General features: G+C 39.4%; 2 protein-coding genes across 2 annotated transcripts; both read left to right on the forward strand.

Annotated features, from left to right (window-relative positions):
- The first annotated feature begins 6688 nt into the window (after positions 1-6688).
- On the forward strand, positions 6689-10008 carry LOC137947975 (bax inhibitor 1-like). The gene is made up of 6 exons (XM_068793852.1): positions 6689-6942; positions 7363-7506; positions 7587-7678; positions 9265-9451; positions 9573-9728; positions 9809-10008. Exons 1-6 carry the CDS (start codon positions 6826-6828, stop codon positions 9851-9853), a joined length of 741 nt encoding a protein of 246 aa, XP_068649953.1. The 5' UTR covers positions 6689-6825; the 3' UTR covers positions 9854-10008.
- Positions 10009-10420: 412 nt separating this feature from the next.
- LOC137948240 (peptide methionine sulfoxide reductase A1-like) lies at positions 10421-18832 on the forward strand. The gene is made up of 2 exons (XM_068794248.1): positions 10421-10954; positions 18369-18832. The coding sequence occupies exons 1-2, from the start codon at positions 10445-10447 to the stop codon at positions 18618-18620; spliced, it is 762 nt and encodes a 253-aa protein (XP_068650349.1). The 5' UTR covers positions 10421-10444; the 3' UTR covers positions 18621-18832.
- Positions 18833-19050: the final 218 nt, after the last annotated feature.

Consider the following 19050-nt stretch of genomic DNA (forward strand, 5'->3'; position numbering starts at 1 on the left):
CATGAATTTAGCTCATGGAGAAAAAAGGAGAGAGAGCCATTGGGAGAAAACTGGAGGAAGAACCAGACTTGATGTCCTAACCCTCCCCCTGAAGGTCTATTTATAGATTAATGAAACTGTTGTATTATAATAATACCCTTGAACTTAGGGTTTTAACCCTATAACTTTAACCTAATTATATCAATGCCAACTCTATGAGATGACCCTTTATTTACCATCCTACCATCATTGTATGTGAACCTATGGGCCTTCCCCTTGATCTATGGGCCTTGAGCTCATCTTCTACATCTCTTGGCTGTGTGGGTCTTCCTTGGTCTTATGGGCTTGGACCTATCTTCCAACACTCTTGGATATGTGGGCCTTCTTTGGTCGTGTGGGCTTGGGCCCTATCTTCAAGCAATAATCTTTGTCATGTAATTTACAGATAATAATGCTTATCTTGTAAATCTATAACCTATAAACACCTATGATTCCTTATGGGGGGGTTAGTCAACTCGAAGTCCGAGATGATCTTCAACCGCATGATGCCCTTCAACACTTGAAGTTGTTAGTGGAGCGCAGATGACATTTTATTTGGATGCAGGGGGTGAAGCAGTCCTTCATCTCCACGGTTTAAAATCCTTCATCTCAAAGAAGGCCATATTTGATCTTCTTTGAGATGAAGGACGCGCGACGCTTGCTTTTCCCCTCTCTCTCCTCACACCCCCTCTCTCGCGCGTCCTCATTTCCCTTTTTTTCTTCCTCTCTCCCGCACTCCCTCTCTCGTCTCCCTACGCCCCCAACGTCCCTACTGCCTCTCTTCTCTCAGATTCTCATCTCCGGCCTCCGTCTCAGCTCCCTCTCGTTTCCGGCCTCCGTCTCTTGGTCTTCTCTCGGACTCGCCCTCCGTTTTTCTCTCTCGATTCTCTCTCTCTTGTCCCTCTCGACCTCCCTTTCTTCTCTCTCTTCTCCCTCTCTTCTCCCTTTCAGCCTCCCACTCCCTTCTCTCTCCGGCTATTCTCCTTTCCCCCAAAATACCTTCCAATTTCGTTCGATTTCCCCATTTCGATTTTGATTTTCTTCGATATTGATATTTGGGCATCGATTGCTTAATTTCTACTTCGATTAGGCATCGATTTCACCCTTCGGCTTTGGTTTTCCCCAAATTTCCAAAGTTATGACTAAACCCTAATTTTTTTCTTCATTAAATTAGTGTTTTATTTGATTTAATTTTATTTTCAGTGCCTAATTGGGGGTTATTTGTGCATAATTGTGGGATTTAGGGTTACGGTTTAGGGTCTAAATTCTTGATTCGTGTTAGGGATTATTTTTAGGGTTTGGTGCTCGGTATTTAAGGGTCCTGCAATTAGGGTTTAGGGTTTATGGTTAAGGATTTAGGGTATTTTAGGGATTAGGGTTTTTAAGTTTTAGGGGGTTTAGGGTTTTTAAGGTTTTGTATACGTGATAATCCTCAAAATAGATTTTATATATCAGTGATACGCACATCTTAAGACAGTGGGTGGTCAAGGAAAACCAAAGGTTACCTTTATTGGCTTCAATTTGTTATGGACTCATTAGGGGTTTATTTGTAATTACTATTCATTAGGGGTTTATTTGTAATTTCTATTCATTAGGGGTTTATTTACAATTTCTATTCATTAGGGGTTTATTTGTAATTTGTGGAACTTATGGCCTTTGGCATGTTTTCCCTAACTCCCTATATAGGGACGTGAGATGAATGAAGTAAGCATTGAATTAATTAGTTGTAATCAGGTCAGATTCTCCCCTCTGAGGTCTAGGTCAGATTCTCCCTTTGTGGTCCAGGGTTGAACTCCCTCCGAAGGCTCAAAACATCACAACACTCCTCCCTATTCATCGTCTTCCTCGTGTGTTCGATTCGGGGCATAACATTTGGTATCAGAGCTAGCGCTCGGTCGCAAGTTCGAATCCCGGCAATGGCGCAGAGGCTGGATTTTAAAATACTGGTAGGTCGTGCCGCTGTTACGATGCTGCGGTTGGGCCAGTGCTGCTGCGTTGCGCTAAAAGGCTGGATTAAAATACTGGTAGGTCACGCCGCTGTTGCGATGCTGCGGTTGGGCCAATGTCGTTGCGTCGCCGTGGTCGTCGGCTCGTGAAGGTGGGGTGTGATGTTATGGTCCTGGGTTAAGTACCTATGTCTTCCGCTCCTAACAGGCCGGTCTTTTGGGTAGTATTGGCTAGGTGCTTAACACAATTTCATTCCAAATATTCTCAAAAGAGATAACCAATTGGGTAACACAACAGATTGTTTTATCTTCAGAATGACAATTATGATTTAAGACATTCTTTTGATTAATTATGGTTTAGGAAAACTAATTCTTGACGCAATTTAAAAACCAAATTTTTTCCAGAAGTTCAACCTCACTTTACATAGTCAACTTCAATAATAGGCAAGTATTGCTCAATAATAGTCAACTTTTGTCCATATGGACAAAATTAAAAACGAAAAAAAAAATTGTAATCTAATGTATTAAAGATGCATATAAACATAAAAACAAGTATTGCTCAAATACCAAAAAAAAAACCCATTTTGGAAGGGAAAGATAATAAACATGATAGACAAAACATGTAAGTTTCAACTAATCCAATGCAGAAACTTATCAGAACATAAAAGAATAAAAGTCCATAGTAATCTGCATACAGAATGACATATGAGATAATTTCCATTTATCTCCAACCACCATACTGTAACGAGGATTACCCCATCAAACATCGAACCAAACAATCTAATCATTTTATCCTCTCATGGAACTCATAGAAACTTTTTTTTATGTTTATACATTTCTTGCATTAACACCTTTGAAAAACGATCCTTCCAAGTTAACTTTGGACCTTTTTATGTCTCGTTACCAATTAAAATAATTTGATACTCCTATTCAAGTGACATTTTCCTTTGATCATTAATGCCTTGAACTGTAAGAAGGATGAAGTCTATTGTGGCACAATTACATTAAATGCATAAGAGTTTGTGATTGGGTTGCAGATAAGTCTGAATTGACCTCAGATTGGATGCAGAAGCCTACAAATTTGCCATTTCAAGAACTACTCAAAGAAATGAAAGTTATCCACCTTGCTAACTAAAATAGTGAATCCCCATAATGAAATATGGGAAAAAACTGATACTCCCAGAAGTCCACCTCAGAAACTCTTATCCATCTTCTTCTCCTATTTTCCTTTTGTCTACAACGGCTTCAGTTTAGAGTCATTCAAAATATTAACCTGAGTCTGCAATGCAATGTATTACTTTGCAACAACAACGTCTCAGATTTATTACAAAAAAACCAATGAAAATTGAGTGTCCATCCATTGGATTCTGAAGCCACCATCTTCGTAACAATAAATAGTTTCTTTCAAATTCTATAGCTACTTAAAAATCTATGTAGGAAGGAACATCCGTTCCTTCGCTTGCCAATGCAATAAATGTAAAGCACGACAAATTTCTTTCTTCTTACAATTCTTCTACATCTAGTATAACCACTGTGCTTGTAACCCACTTGGGACTACAACAACGGGTCTTGTTGAAGTCAATTGCAAGTATCAACCAAGTCATGGAAATCAGAAATAGAGTACCTGTTGATGGACAACTTAGAATCAGCAGCGGGTACCTGCCATGAAATATAAATCTGTCAGTACTAACAATTTACTATGCTTCCTTCATTTTATCTGGAGTGGCCATTCAATACACAACTAAATGAGCGTGCCTAAGAATGACTTCTCCAACTCTTTTCCAAACTGAATACAGATTCACTTCATTCAAAATTAAATGTTATTTGATGAGCACTCTGTTAGCTCACTCACTACAATAACTAAACATAAATGGGATAAACATCTCCACCACCATGAGATAAGGATTTAGCAAATATCATTCTTTTTTTAAGCCCAAACATGTATTTCTACTGCTCGAGGTCATATTAAAAAATTTCTGCCAGTCAATTTGATAGTGGTAATGGGACCAAATTTTCTCTCTTTCTGATAGAAACTAGTTGGTTCGTTGTCCCTGCAAATGTTTATAACCATGCTAGAGCTTCTCTCAAAACAAAAACACAAAGAGGCAGCCCTAAAGCTAGACAAATAAAAGAATAGAAGGTCGAGTGTCTCCATGCAGTTACCCGACACAAAACAAATTCACGTCCGGCCTTCATGGATGGTATTCTCACTTATGACCTCGACATGCCTACTGATAGAGATAATGGATAACAATTATCCGTTATCTCTATGATCACACTTATCTTGTAGATTATCATGTAATCTACCAATAATGCTTATCTTGTAAATATGTAACCTATAAATACCTATGATGCATTAATGTAAAGAAAGACAACTATTTTTATTCTCCCTTCCAATTCTTCTAAAGGATATTAGACCGACTGATCTCTTTGAATCCTCCTTCTCGTCTCTAAAGAACCAGCTCGTCGATGCTCTCTATCTGTGAATCACACAGTCAATGAATTGATGCTTGTTTGAATCACCACCACTAGGTGAACCAACTCCAACAAAACCTTTGAAAGTCACTGACAACCGTAGCCGAGCCACCGCTCGGCCTTCCGTTGCCCCGCACCGACAGTCTGGGCAAAGATTTGATTCCAACTCCACCAAAGTTCAAAACTAGACAATGCACGCAAGGTTGAAGATGAAGTATGCGCCATCTGTGTGAAGTCCCATGTGTGAATCTTACATGTGCGAAAAGAAAAAAAAGGGGGGAGCCACATTGCCCCCAACTCTACTTTGACGACTCCACACATTCCAACTTGATTTACGAGTCTGTGCTCATGGCTGATGGTTAACCCAAGCCCCAAACTTAGACGCTGCTAGTGGTGTTATGCATAAGGACACACTGTTCCACAATGTCCTATATTTTGTTAGATGTATCCACACTTGTTACCACCGCCAACCACTCCTCAATGCCAACCACAATCATATCTACCAACTTCCACCTCTTCTATTAATTCCACTGGGCTCCTGGATAGTGGTGCATCGCACCATGTTACATCCGACTTGAGTAATCTCGCTGTTCACAATTTTTATGATGACACTAATGACATTGTGATTAGTGATGGTACGGGCCTCCCTATTACACATACCAGTACTAAATCTCTCTCTACACTTTCCTGCACTTTTTCCTTAAATAATATTCACCGTATTCCTATCATGCAAAATAATTTTATTTATATCTCTCAATTTTGTCAATCTAATCATATTTTTGTTGATTTTTTACCTACTTATTTTTTTGTGAAGGATCTTAACATAGGGGTGACACTTTTGCAAGGTCAAACTAAGAATGATGTGTATGAGTGGTCGTCGTCCTTAGCCCAGTCTTCACATTAGTAGCTTTTTTCGGTATCAAGACCACTTCGTCTGCATGACATCATCACTTAGGTCATCTGTCCTCTCCAATTCTAATGCACATTATCTCTAATTTTCAGTTAGTTTTATCACATCCTCTCCAATTTGGATAAGATCCCATTGGATTTATCCCATGTTGTATTTAAACTTATCTTTTATATTCTAAATCATATAAATAATACCTCCCTTAATCAACTATAAAGGAATGGTTTAGTTCAATATCTAACTGTTAGATATTAGATCAGATTGATCTTTTGCATCTGCCATCCTTCTATTTTTTTTCCGCTTCCTCTGCCACTCCACTCGTAACTCCCTCCCAAGCTGAATCACCTGGACGATGCGCTCTCGATTCCGTCCACTCCAGTCTCTCCCATTGTCGCACACGTAACTAACTCTCTACATTTGCTTTCTTCCATTTTTTTTCCTTCTCCCTTTCGATTCTTCTACACTTACAACTCAAAATTCCTCTAATGGCATCAGTGTACCCCGACTGTACTCTAGAAACTAGAACAAAACTTCCAACGAAAACTACAACAGTTTAGTTGTCCACAAGAAATATGAAAACTAAAGCCTAGAAACTCGACCAAAACTCTGCACTCAACTCACCTACAACCCCTAGCTAGCAAAATTCTCTTGAAACCCAGAACTTGCACTAGATTAAGAAGAGGAAGATGCCTTAGAATTCAAACTCTCTATTTCTCAGCTTGAAATTTGAGGAAGAAAATCAGATTTTTATGTAAAGAAAGAAAAGAAAATAAGAGTATTAAGGGTTCCATGGGAAGGCTGGGTCAAAGAATTATTTTTCAATAGGGTCGATCGGAATCAAGAGTATTTTCATCTGAATATCTATAAATTATCATTTAAAAATTATACTAATAAATAATTATAATTATTTATTTAAAAAATAACTTTAATAAATAATTATAATTTTTTATTTAAAAAAATTCTTCAAATTTGGAATGTTTTGATTCCCTTTCCAAAATAGATGCGTCACATTAATAACGCAATGGAAGCCGTTGGATCGAGATCGAACAGCTCTTGTTGGCGTCGGATGCGTCTTAAAGTGTGGAAATGTCCTTGGAGTCGCCACCCGGTTCTTTCTCGTGCCGTCCGCGAAGAAGTGTCTAGAAACTCGTTATTCTTTTTGAATTTACAGTAGTACTCTCCTCATAACACGAAAGCCACTAAAATGCCACCATTTGCTTGGCCTCGAAGGTACCGATCCTCGTAGCTCATCGGTCACTCCGACAGCTCACGGGGAATCCTAGAATTGCTTTTTAGTAAATATGTGACAAATAGATGGACTATTTAATAAGAAAATGTCGATACTTTTCCTCTGCAGAAGTCACGTAGAACCTGCTCCGCTTTTGGGCTTTTTTTTTATCAATTCTTCCCTGTCGAAGTAAACTCATTTGGGATTCACCTCTCTGGTAACGACGCCATTGCCGCTTTTTAATTTCGAGGATGGATGCGTTCTCATCATTTTTCCAGTCTCATTCATCGTATGGAAGAGGTTGGAACTCTGATTCGTTGAAGAACTTTCGGCAGATCTCTCCTGTCGTCCAAAATCATCTCAAACAGGTATTGGGGAACTTCCTGAATTTTGCCACCTTCACCATTCCATGGACTGTTTTCTTTTTATCCATGAGGTTCTGCTTGTGCGGACGTTTGCCCGTTCAAGATTTCTGGGTTTGAAGTTTTTTAGGTTCTCGTGGAGGTCTGACACATCGATTCATGTGATTGTTTTTCATAATTTCAATTGCGATATGGTGTCGGACTTTTTTTTAATGACCTTTCGTCGTAATTTGTTGCTTGTCTTGAGAAATTTCCCATCTTTTCGTATTTCTCTGGTTTATTGTCTGTTTTTGGACGGTGTCCTTCTTGAATTTTAAATTTAGTGTTCTAATTTTGTGGTATTTGGGATCTCTCTCATTTGCGTTGCTATTTTTCTTTGAATATGTTTCGATGTTTTCGACCATGTTCTTTGTTGTTGTTTTGCAGGTTTATCTAACACTATGTTGCGCACTGGTTGCTTCCGCTCTTGGAGTTTACCTGCATCTCCTGTGGAACATCGGAGGCTTGTTAACCATCTTCGGGTTCATAGGAAGTGTTTTCTGGTTGCTCTCGTCACCTCCATACAATGAGGTATGTCTCTTCGCCTTTTCTTGTGTATTTATTTTCAAGTTATTTTTGTAGATTTGTTTTTTATTCATTTTCTTGAACAGAGGAAGCGCGTAGGTCTTTTGATGGCAGCTTCTCTTTTTGAAGGTGCTTCTGTTGGTCCTCTTATTGATGTAGCTATTGAGTTTGATCAGAGGTGGGGCAACTTCTCCATATCGGTACATTTTGTAGTTCGTTCTCTTCATGTAACTTTCTTGGCGGTAGCTAGTGATAATTGGACTGTATGCAGATGAACATGGATTTTATGATGTGGTGCATGCCTGTGCCTCTGGATTTTTGGTCTTCATTAATTTCTGTGAGAGGTTATATTTGCGTTGTTTATGTTTGGTCTCTTTCGTTATCAAAGATTATGTCAACTTCCTGCTACATGTTTGTCATGTAGCTCATGTCGCCTAACTTTAGACATGTATTATGCATTTAGTGCAAGGTGCATGGCCTGCTTCATTCCATTGAAATGATAACCGCCCCTCTCCCCTTCCATGTAATTCAGACAATAACATGCTTGTGGGATTTCTGTATGGGCTCAGAGTTTTTTTTCTTGTTTTATCTGGAATTCTTGGAGGATATATTGGGCTATGGCTGAATGAATACTGTAGTCCGTTGAATAGTTCTGTTTTATGATTTTTATGTTTTCCATATCCATGCCTTTGCGGTCAGTGCATTCCTTATCATGTTTTCTGTTTGTGATCAACTGCATCATATTTTTTGAAGCAATAAATACTGTGGTGCATGCCTGTGCCTCTGGATTTTTGGTCTCCATTAATTTCTGTGAGAGATATATTTGCGTTGTTTATGTTTGGTCTCTTTCGTTATCAAAGATTATGTCAACTTCCTGCTACATGTTTGTCATGTAGCTCATGTTGCCTAACTTTAGACATGTATTATGCATTTAGTGCAAGGTGCATGGCCTGCTTCATTCCATTGAAATGATAACCGCCCCTCTCCTCTTCCATGTAATTTATGTAGCTTTTGGGACATTAACACGCTTGTGGGATTTCTGTATGGGCTCAGAGTTTCTTTTCTTGTTTTATCTGGAAATCTTGGAGGATATATTAGGCTATGGCTGAATGAATACTGTAGTCCGTTGAATAGTTCTGTTTTGTGATTTTTATGTTTTCCATATCTATGCCTTCACGACCAGTGCATTCCTCATCATGTTTTCTGTTTGTGATCGACGGCAGCAATGAATTCTGTGGTTTGTTTAACAGTTTTTTTTTTTTTTTTTTTGTATTTTTAGGCTTTTATGTTTGTGCCGTCAATACTTTGTGCATTCCTTGTTAAGGAATAAACGCATGGATTAGTGAGTACAAAGATCTTGAGTAATTTATTAGTTGGGAAATAGGCTTCCTAAGCTGGCTAGTCATTTTGGGATGGGTTTTGGACCCAACTTTACATTCCTCGTCATATTCTCTGTTTGTCATTGATTGCAAAATATTTTTGAAGCTCGAGTATAAGATTGCCAACTATTATTCACAAACCAGATATTGAATGAAACTTCTTTATACTTCCATCTTAATGGTTTTCCTCATAATGTGTCTACTCCTTATGCATAAATATATGAAATTATGTAATGCTATTTCCGCATCCTTTACCTTACCGGTTTGTCAGCACTAATGATCAGATCAAGTTGATGCTGCTGCTGCTGCTTGTGGTGGCTATTTTATGTTGTTAAATATTGTGGCATCGAGGTTTACAGTTGGAAACTGAAAATTTCATATGCAGCATCCTCATAACTGCCTTCGTTGGGACTGCTGTGGCCTTTGGATGTTTCTCAGCAGCAGCCACCATAGCAAGGCGAAGGGAGTTTCTCTACCTTGGAGGTTTGCTGTCTGCGGGCCTATCGATTCTCATGTGGCTGCAGATTGCATCCTCAATTTTTGGAGGTTCCACTACCATCTTCAAATTTGAGGTATATGGTCCATGGTTCTACCGACCTGCACACATATTTTTTTGCAACCTAATTCCTCTTCTTTTTGGTACATATAATTGGGGTTACTGATTTTGTGTTGTTACCTCATCCACTTCTTCAGCTCTACTTTGGTCTGCTGGTTTTCCTGGGTTACATGGTAGTGGACACTCAGGAGATAATTGAGAGAGCTCATTATGGTGATCTGGATTATGTGAAGCATGCCCTGACCTTATTCACCGATTTCGTTGCTGTTTTCGTGAGAATCCTTATTATCATGGTAAGTACTTGCATGTGATTTTGATCTTGTACTTGTGGCTCTGACGATTGATATATATCATGATCTTACCGCGAGTGCAGCTGAAGAACGCCGGTGAGAAGTCCGATAAGAAGAAGAAGAGGTGAAGTTAATACTTAAAAGTTGACCATTTTTTCCGCTTTTTTTGGTTTCTCCCTGGAGGAAACACGGTACTTGTAGAGATGTTTTCTAACTTATGTGGATATAACAAACGTTCTGTGGATTTCTGTGTGGCATTGAATGGCCACCTTCAGGGGGTTGATATTGATATGTTCACGGTCTACTCTTATTTTGGTGGATAAATAAAAGATATCTTCCACGGGTGCAGGCCTAGAAATAAAGATTGCCGCTCAAATATTGAAGAAAGAAGAGTTCAGAGTGAGTAGATACTAAGAGATGAATTTGGGGACAAGTTGGTATTTAAATATTTAAATATTTTAAAATTTTAATTATTAATTTGTCCTTTAATTTTGTAAGTCAATTCTCTATATTTAAAATTTGACTATCTACGAAATTACTTCAAAATTTATAAACGATAAAACTTACAATCCTGTTACGTGTAGGTCTTATGGTTGATTTCTCTTGGGCTACGTCATAAATAGATTATTAATTAATTAATTATATATGCCACCAAAGGCACCCACGACCTCTTCTTATCCGCCCTTCGTCTCGCCTTCTTCGCCACGCTAAAACGAATAATGCTCCTTCATTTGGTTACTCCAGCGTCCCTCACGACCCCTGTGCTCGCCTCTTCTCGATTCTCTCTCCGTCTCGGCAAAGTACCTGTAAATTCCTCCACCTTCCCTTATAATTCCCGAGGACCCTCCTTCGTTCTCCGGCCCATGAGCTGGCTCGGGAAATTAGGGTTCGGAAACCGGGCGACAGGCACCATGGATTCTTCTTCGGTTTCTTCGATTGCCCAGGGGCCTGATGACGACATCCCCGCTTCCGGCCAGGAGTTCGCCCAGTTCGGTGCCGGCTGCTTTTGGAGTGTCGAGCTTGCGTACCAGAGAGTTCCGGTCGTCTCCAAGACGGAAGTCGGATATTCTCAGGGCCTTTTACATAATCCGACTTACGATGATGTTTGCACTGGAACCACGAACCATTCGGAGGTTGTTAGGGTTCAATACGATCCTAAGGAGTGCAGTTATGAGACCTTGTTGGATGTGTTTTGGTCTCGGCACGATCCTACGACGCTCAATCGCCAAGTAACTTATTTCCTTGCGATTAAATTCTGTAGTGATAGTAATTCTTTGGGACGGAATAGTACTTCAGCATTCGACTTCTTACTCACAAATCTTTGATTCTACTACGTGTTTTTCTCTTTGACCCTACTGTCTGAATTGACTTGGGACGCTTGCAAAAAAACATCAAAACGTCAGTTGCTCCTGAATTTTTTGCTTGACAAGTGCCCCTGCTCTAAATTGAGAGTTATACTCACCCATACTACTTGTGGGTATGTTGGGAAACCTGTAGTTGATTGGGGAATATGTAAAGTACCTGTAGGCTAAAGGTTCTGCGGATAATGTGTAAGAGTAAAGACTATGGGCGAAGGCTCATACGTGGGCCTCGCCATTTGGAACCCTTATCTCATAAAAGTTTCATTTTACTTACCAGTACTGTTCTGTCGCGTCTTTCACTGCCTCTGGTCATTAAGTGAGGTGGGAGCCGCATTTTTTAATTATGACACCGTTTAATTATATACCATAAGCATTTCAAAAAAATTATATGCCTTAAGCATTTAAAAAAAACTAATTTACCTTAAGCATTTAAAAAAAAATTATGCCTTAAGCAAATTATATAAGAATACCATCTGGCCATCTTTAAGGTTGGCTGTAATATGTGAGCTTTTTGGAAAGGATAAGTGGAATTTCTATTTCTTTCCTTCCGTTATTCTTTATTTAAGTGGCTTGTTTGAGCTCCATTTTCCTGGTCTTCACATAAAAGCCTAGATCCTTATATCATCAAACTTGTGGGCAATAGAGGTTGCCTTACCCTTCGACCAAAACACCGTTAGTGGGTCTAACTAGGATGAAAACTTTCTGATGGTAAAGCCAATTTCTTTGGCAAATAAACTTCTTTCTTATTTCTTATTGATGAGGTGGTGCCTAAATACTTTCAATAAAGCCACTCCCTCCCTCCTATGTTGTAGGTTGCTTCTTTTGTGTTAATAAAATACCACTTCTCCCAAAAAAAAGTGTGAAAAAGGAGGATCAAGAAAAGGAAGCAAGGAAACACAGGAGGGATGCTACTGTGATGAAAGCAAGCAAGGAGGCTTTATCACAATGAAATGAGTTGTCCATGTTAGATAATTATGGATGCAACTCTTGAGTAATTGTAGTTTTGATTGTGTTTGATTACCATATGTGAAGGATCCTAGGTGTATTTGCCCGTTTGTTTATGCTTTTAGTGTCTACTTGCTTTGTCTGAAACACTGAAACAAATTAATTATGAATGTCATAGTTGAGCTGTCCATGGGAAACTTTTCCATAGCCTCTGAGGCTGGACATAAAAGTGCTAAGATCATCTTCAAATGAAGAAGTGCCAAGGTCAACAAGGTGGAAAGTATTTGTTGAGTCAGTGGATAGTTGTCTATTAAGGCACTATCATTACCTTCAAATTGGTCATTGTGATGCCTTGGAAGGGCATATGAAAACAGGAAACACATAGTTAGATATGAATTAAAGTATTTTACATGTGTTAGTAACTAAAGGGCATTTTTTTCATATTAAAATTTTTTAAGCACCTTTTTGTTCTTATTATTGTCAGGCACACTGTGTCATGGTTTGCCACTTTGTAATATGATATGTTTGTAGTTTGAAGTATCAGATTTTGGAAAGGCAGATATTATGTGTATGAATTGATACCAACTAAAACAAAGGCCTCATTAGCAGACATATTAGGCTTTCAGGTATTCATCAAAGGGCACATAATCAATATGTAGGAGTCAAAATGGGTGATTGAAGAAACAGGTAAAGGGTGTTCCATTACCTGCTCCGTTTACCTACCTCTTATTTCATTTCTAAAGAGGCTGTCAGTTTTCATTTATGTACTTGTTTACTTATGGTTTTGTAGGTAAATAACTTGGTAAGTATTAAAAATCTCTAAGCATTTATATAAAATGAATAAAATGGAAGTGCATATTTTAATAATAAGAGTAAACACTGTCACCAACATACAATTTGTACATCACAAATGAGTCTAATACTCATTATTTGATAGCTGTTAAATGGTGGGAATGTTACTTGTGCAACAGTAGCATGAAATCTGCCACTAAAAGTTGTGGGCCAGTAATGAGCCTGCGTGATCATTATTTAAGGGAGACAGAAAGTTGGGACTATAATGCAAGCAAATACAGTATGAAACTTGCTATATATGATTGTTATTTAAGGGATGCAGAAGTTGGCACTACAGTGCATGGAACCACAGTATGAAACCTGCTACTACTGTGTAGTGCTATGCGGTGTGAAATTTATTACCATATTGTGAAACATGAGCTACTTCGGTGTGAAGCTTGGTGTCATCATGTGACACAACATGAAGCTTGCTACTGCACTGTGAAACTTGCTACCACAATATGATGGTATTGCAGTGGAAACTATTGAAATATGAAACGTGAATCAAAGTATGGATGCTTTATGGAAATTATGCAAAATTACTGAAGTACCCTCTTTATAACCTTGTAATCTGATTATCTGATAGATACTACTAATATTCCTTCCATTTAATAAACAGTGTAGGCGTAACCCAGTAAAATTAACTGCATCCTTATATGAGTAAATTTTTTATATTTTATATCCGTTTATAATTGGATGGATTAATGGGTAGATTGAATCTTAACTCCCCTATCTATGGCTAACTACTCTTGTCTCTTCTTGTTTGCTGGGTGATGGCGATGGCCAGTGTTGGAGTGTTGCTAGACCCGTGATCTTCACTTTTTTGTTGGGAGGAAGCAAATATCAGTTCTAAAAATCAATATTTTTTTTCCTTTTTTGAGAATTTTGAGAATAAAGGAAGTTAGTGTGGACCTTAGGAGTCCAAACGCAGGGATAGGTTGCTTGGAACTGTCCTAGCAGAGTAAATCTTCCAAAAGTTTTTGATGAACCATCACTAATGTAGTGTGTTAAAATTCATGTGAGGGTATTTTGGTCATTATATTCTTCTTGTATGGTCCTCTAGAAGTATTGGTAAGCTGGATACCTTATTAGAAGTATATGTTTCAATTTTCAGGTTATTCTGAATTGTATTTTGTGAGTTATGGAGGGATAACATATTTGGTCACAACGAGCTTCTTTTCTCTTTGTGCCCTTTAGGGTTTCAGCAAGGAAACCCTTGTTCTCTCAACTATTTGCTGCATCAATTTCAAAGATGAAATAAGCAAAAGGGATCAATGGTGAGAGTGAGAGGAGAATAGGCGAGAGTGAGAGAAAGTGATTGTCAGGGATGCAGGCGAGTGGATTGATGAGGCGCGACATAAGCTTCTTGATGGCCATGGGGAGCACGGATTGATGATGAATCAGGAAGAAGATCTTGGCTGGCAGGTGGTAACTGAAAGAAAGAGTCGGCACGCTACAACCAATCTGGCAAGATCCAGAGTCTTTAGATACGAAAACTCTACCCTCAAGTTTGACGAACTGAAAGGTAAGGTAGTTAAAATTACAGCTATCAGCGAAAATTGCTTATACGTCATTAGAATTCCCGGACCAGTTCAAAACTCTTTCCTGGCTTAGCTTCAATCATTATCATAGTGACGACAATCATACTCGATTGAAGGAAATATGGGAAAGAAACTTTCAGTTTATCATCTTGGTCTTCCAATACTGAAGAACTGAATTCAAAATAGTCCACCTTCATGATGGTATTGTCCTCAGGTGCATCTATTTTCTTCAATTGGCTGAGGATGGATTTGATTGGCACTACCTCATCACAACAATTGTAGAGGTTAAATTGGTTAACCTCACCAATTAGTCGAATCACTCCCTTCCGAAACATCCAGCATCAGTAACAGAGCATAGTCCCACCACCCAGCCCCATCCCTTAGTGCTGTAACAGCCACCACCACCGCCATCACCACTGCCACCGCCACACCCACCAATACACCCAATATGACCTGTTCATCACATACCCCAACCACAGCCAATGCTGATTAGTTCAAGCAAGCCATCTTTCTCCCCACTGACTGCCTCAATACTGGTTGAGCCTACCTAACAAACAACATTGTTGCCTATATCAGATGTAGTCTCTGCTAGCAATCTGAACTTGGAACCTGGATCAAAGCTTCTTGGCAACTTACCTATACACCAGTCATCTCCTTCATTGGCAACAGCAGGTGACTCATCTTACTTGAATCTCTTGAGGATCAATCTCGCATTCTCGACTTGTGGACAAAAAATTCTGCCATTCCTTGCCATTGATGTTACATATGGGAAGCCATCGCACCAAACGGACCACATGGACAATGGCTTTGAATCTACAACTCTTACCTCTGGAGCTCTGGAGCATAAAGACATTCACTTCCATTGGCGATTGCTTTGGTTGCATTGTGGAAATCGATGAGGCAACATGTGAATGCCACCGGATGGATTTTGGCTGGATTTTGAATGACCCAAAAGGAAGCATCAAAGATTCATGGATCAATCTCCAAATCCCTAACAACATACTTACCATACAAGTCCAACTGGAGAATCCCACAAGCCAAAACATGAAGATCAAGGAAGACGAAGCAAGTCTCCACCGAGTCAACCCAGTCTCAAATCGACTCATAGAATGAACCCTCCCTGGCCCACCTAGCCATGGAATCATGCAGTTTGTTTTCAAATTCAAAATTTGAATTTCACTCTAGCACAGCTATAAACCAGCTTACTCAAAACATGATGACCGACCAACCTGTCAGTAGTCAAAGCAACACTCTGCTGCATGAAACTGATAGGAAACCTGCCTTCACCAAACCAACCAGAAAGTGCTACTTCTACTCTCAGTTAAAACCCAGTCGTTGACCTTGAAACTGCCTCCTTTAGCCCCAATGAGAAATACCCAAAGCCACCAGATTCTTCCCCCGGCCTTCCTCTAAACCTATGTCAGGGAAAAGCTGGTCTTGCCTCTCTCTCGACCCTACTTTCTGAAGCCAAATACTGCAACCCTTCTAACCCTAGTTAGAAAAATCATGTTGGCGAGCCCATCCAGTAGCAAGGAATTCTCTTTAGAACTGACTCTAGATACAACACCACTCAGAAAGCTAACTTTCAAACTCTTTATCTTTCAAAAGCCAACTGAATGAGGACTTAGGGGAGACAGAGGTGGATAATTTTGAGGCCTAGCAACCAAAGAAAACTCAATTAAATGAGCCCAACATCCTCAAAGGAAAAGGTTACCTAATTGACCACAAAAGCACATCAGAGGTGGGATGCTGGCTATTTGAGAATCAAAAGAACAAATTTGATTAGGAAACATGGAACAAGATAATTGACCTTGCTGATTGCTTCCAGCAAAAGATGAATCCAACAGAAGGTAACCTAGGAGTCGAGAAGAACAAGAAAGGTAGAAAATGATCATTGTCTCATGGAATATAAGAGGAGTCGGTAAAGCAAAGAAGAGAGCCTCCATTTGTGCTTGACTCTAATTGAAGAAAGCCAATCTTATTGTTCTTTAGGAAACCAAGATGAGCTCTATTGCTGATTTGATTGTCTGAGGCTTATGTGCCATCACTTAGCCCAAATGGTTCACCCTCCCGGCTTGTCGGTATATGGGTGGTGTTCTTACCATTTGGAAAGGCTCAATTCTGGAGATTCAAGACCATACTATTGGTGAATTCTCCATTGGCATAAAATTTGGGGACCGTGAAAACAAAGTCACCTGGTGTCTCACTGGCGGCTATGGTCCTTCCACCTACCAGAGCAGAACTGAATTCTGGGAGGAACTCTACGGACCATCAACCCTTGGGACAACCCGTGGCTGTTAGCAGGTGACTTCAATACGATCAGATTTTTGTAATGACAAGTCCCCACCTTTTAGGAAGATCTTCTCCATGCGGGCAATTCAATGACTTCATTGGAGGATTTGAACTTGACGAAATTCTGACATCTGGAAAGCACTTCACATGGAGCAATGGTCACAGCAACCCGATCCTTTGCTGCTTGGACAGATTCCTTGCAACTTCTGCTTGACTGCAAATTTACACCAACTTAATGGGCTCGGTCACTGGAAAATTGATTTCTCACCGTTGGCCGATTCAACTTGACTCCAAATCCATCATTTGGAGTCACAAACCGTTTCACTTTGAGAACTACTGGTTGGAGGACAAGGACTGTTGCCACCTCATGGAGACCTGGTGTACTGAATTTGCAGTCAATTGCCTGAAGGGGGGAGAGGTGGCAATGAAATTAAAATACTTGAAGTCGAAGCTTTGGGAATAATCCAAAGCCAATTGTGCTTCCTTGATCGCCCAAAGAGAGCCTTGTAGCACCATAATGATTCCCTCAACTTGCTTGAGGAAGGTAGAAATCTCACTCAACTGAATTTTCAATAGCATCATGGCTTTGGCCATGCTTCAAAATATCAACAACTAGTGAAAGGATTATTTGGAAACAACGGCTCTGATACAAATGGCTGAAAGAAGGGGATGCCAACACCTGCTTCTTCCAGTCTATTGCCTTGGCCCGTAGGCAATCCAACAAAATCAGCTCTCTCCTTATTGGCAATAGCTGATTTCTGCTAGATCCGGGATTACTAATGAAGTCTTAAAGTTCTACTCAGATCTCTACACGGAAGAGGACTTCAACCGTCCATTCATTGACCACCTTCCAGTCAACTGAATCTCTATCCAGCTACATACATTCCTTGAGAGCTACATTTGCTGGAAAGTGCAGGATGGTAAGAAAGTAGTTTGGCACACCTGGAAGAGAACGTAATTAGTGTGAGGCGACTAGCAAGGGATAAATATTTATCTTTCCAGGATGATAGCTTTCTTTTGAGTTTTTTGAGGGCCTTCTGTTCCTTTTCTTCTTTTTGGTCTAACATCTTCAAGCATCTTGGTATGAAGAAGGTTTACATCATAAATGTTGAACATCAGTTGTATGGGTTTAAAAATTTATGCTGGTGTGAATCCTGTGCTGGTGCCGCGTGACAAGAAGAAATGTAAATTCTGAAATATCCTAAAGATGGCATTGTGGGAAGAGTATTGTTTTCTACTATTTTCTGAATAACTATAAGTTAGTAATGAATCTTCTTAAATTGTCAACTTGGTACTGTTAATAAATGCATGTGGACTTTCTAAAATTCCAGAAAGCAGGATCAACTAGGGCTGGGCTCTTCTTGTTTTTACAATATGATTCAACGTGCCATGTCCGTGTTACTTTGGTTTAACTAAAAAGTGCTCAGTTCAGTTTTTTTTTTTTTTTTTCTCTTCTTTTTGACATTTGCATTAGTGCATTATGAATTTATGTAGAAGATTAAGTTGATGGGATAAATATGTGAAATGTCTCCACCGTTAAGAAGCATGCAGCTGTCTTATTTGAATTTTTTCGACAGTTTTAGGCTTGACTAAGCTCAGCAAGATGTTACATAGCTAAAGCCACGATTTTTTATAAAAAAAGTGCCTTTTAAATCTAAGTTGTGTACTTGCAGGGAAACGATGTGGGAACACAGTACCGATCTGGAATATACTACTACACACCAGAGCAGGAAAAAGCAGCGAGGGAGTCCGTGGAGAAGCAACAGAAGGTCTTGAACAGAAGGATTGTGACAGAGATTCTACCAGCAAAGAAGTTCTACAGGGCCGAAGAGTATCACCAGCAATACCTTGAAAAAGGAGGTCGATTTGGTTTCAAACAATCAACTGAGAAAGGATGTAACGATCCCATTCGATGCTATGGCTAAAATTTTAAATAACTAGAGCAAACTCTTGCCGTTTTTCTCTGTTCAATCCTCTGTTTTTACGTAATAACGCAGCTTGTAAATGTTTTGGTATGCTGAAGTGGCTTTCTTTCTTTAAGGTGTATCCACTCTGTTCATATTCAAAACTTGTCGCTGTGACAAATGCCTCTCCAAACTCCTACTTTGTAATTTATCTGAATAATAATTGCTTAGCATGGGCGTCCTTTTTTAGGTAAACCCCGAAGCTTTTATTAACAAGAGCATGATCGTCTTTTAGTATCCGTCGAGAGATTATATCAACTGAAGACGATTGTCTTCAAAAAGGTCTACAAAGATAAACAATAAAAGGTACTTAACGGTCCAGTGCCTTTTTCTCCCTTTTTCCCATGCTTGGAAAGGAAGAAAGAATGGAAGAGTACCATTATTACTCAAA

This window comes from Aristolochia californica, unplaced genomic scaffold (assembly GCF_029961685.1).
Source record: "Aristolochia californica isolate CCGP_79_NKW_82.1479 unplaced genomic scaffold, dmAriCali1.0.hap1 SCAF_13, whole genome shotgun sequence".
NCBI classification, from domain to species: domain Eukaryota; kingdom Viridiplantae; phylum Streptophyta; class Magnoliopsida; order Piperales; family Aristolochiaceae; genus Aristolochia; species Aristolochia californica.

Coding starts and splice junctions, on each gene's coding strand:
- LOC137948240 (XM_068794248.1), top strand. CDS start 10,445: ATGCTCCTTCATTTGGTTACTCCAGCGTCCCTCACGACCCCTGTGCTC. Junction 10,955..18,368: donor CTACGACGCTCAATCGCCAA/GTAACTTATTTC, acceptor GTGTACTTGCAG/GGAAACGATGTGGGAACACA.
- LOC137947975 (XM_068793852.1), top strand. CDS start 6,826: ATGGATGCGTTCTCATCATTTTTCCAGTCTCATTCATCGTATGGAAGA. Junction 7,679..9,264: donor GCTATTGAGTTTGATCAGAG/GTGGGGCAACTT, acceptor TTTCATATGCAG/CATCCTCATAACTGCCTTCG. Junction 9,729..9,808: donor TGAGAATCCTTATTATCATG/GTAAGTACTTGC, acceptor CCGCGAGTGCAG/CTGAAGAACGCCGGTGAGAA.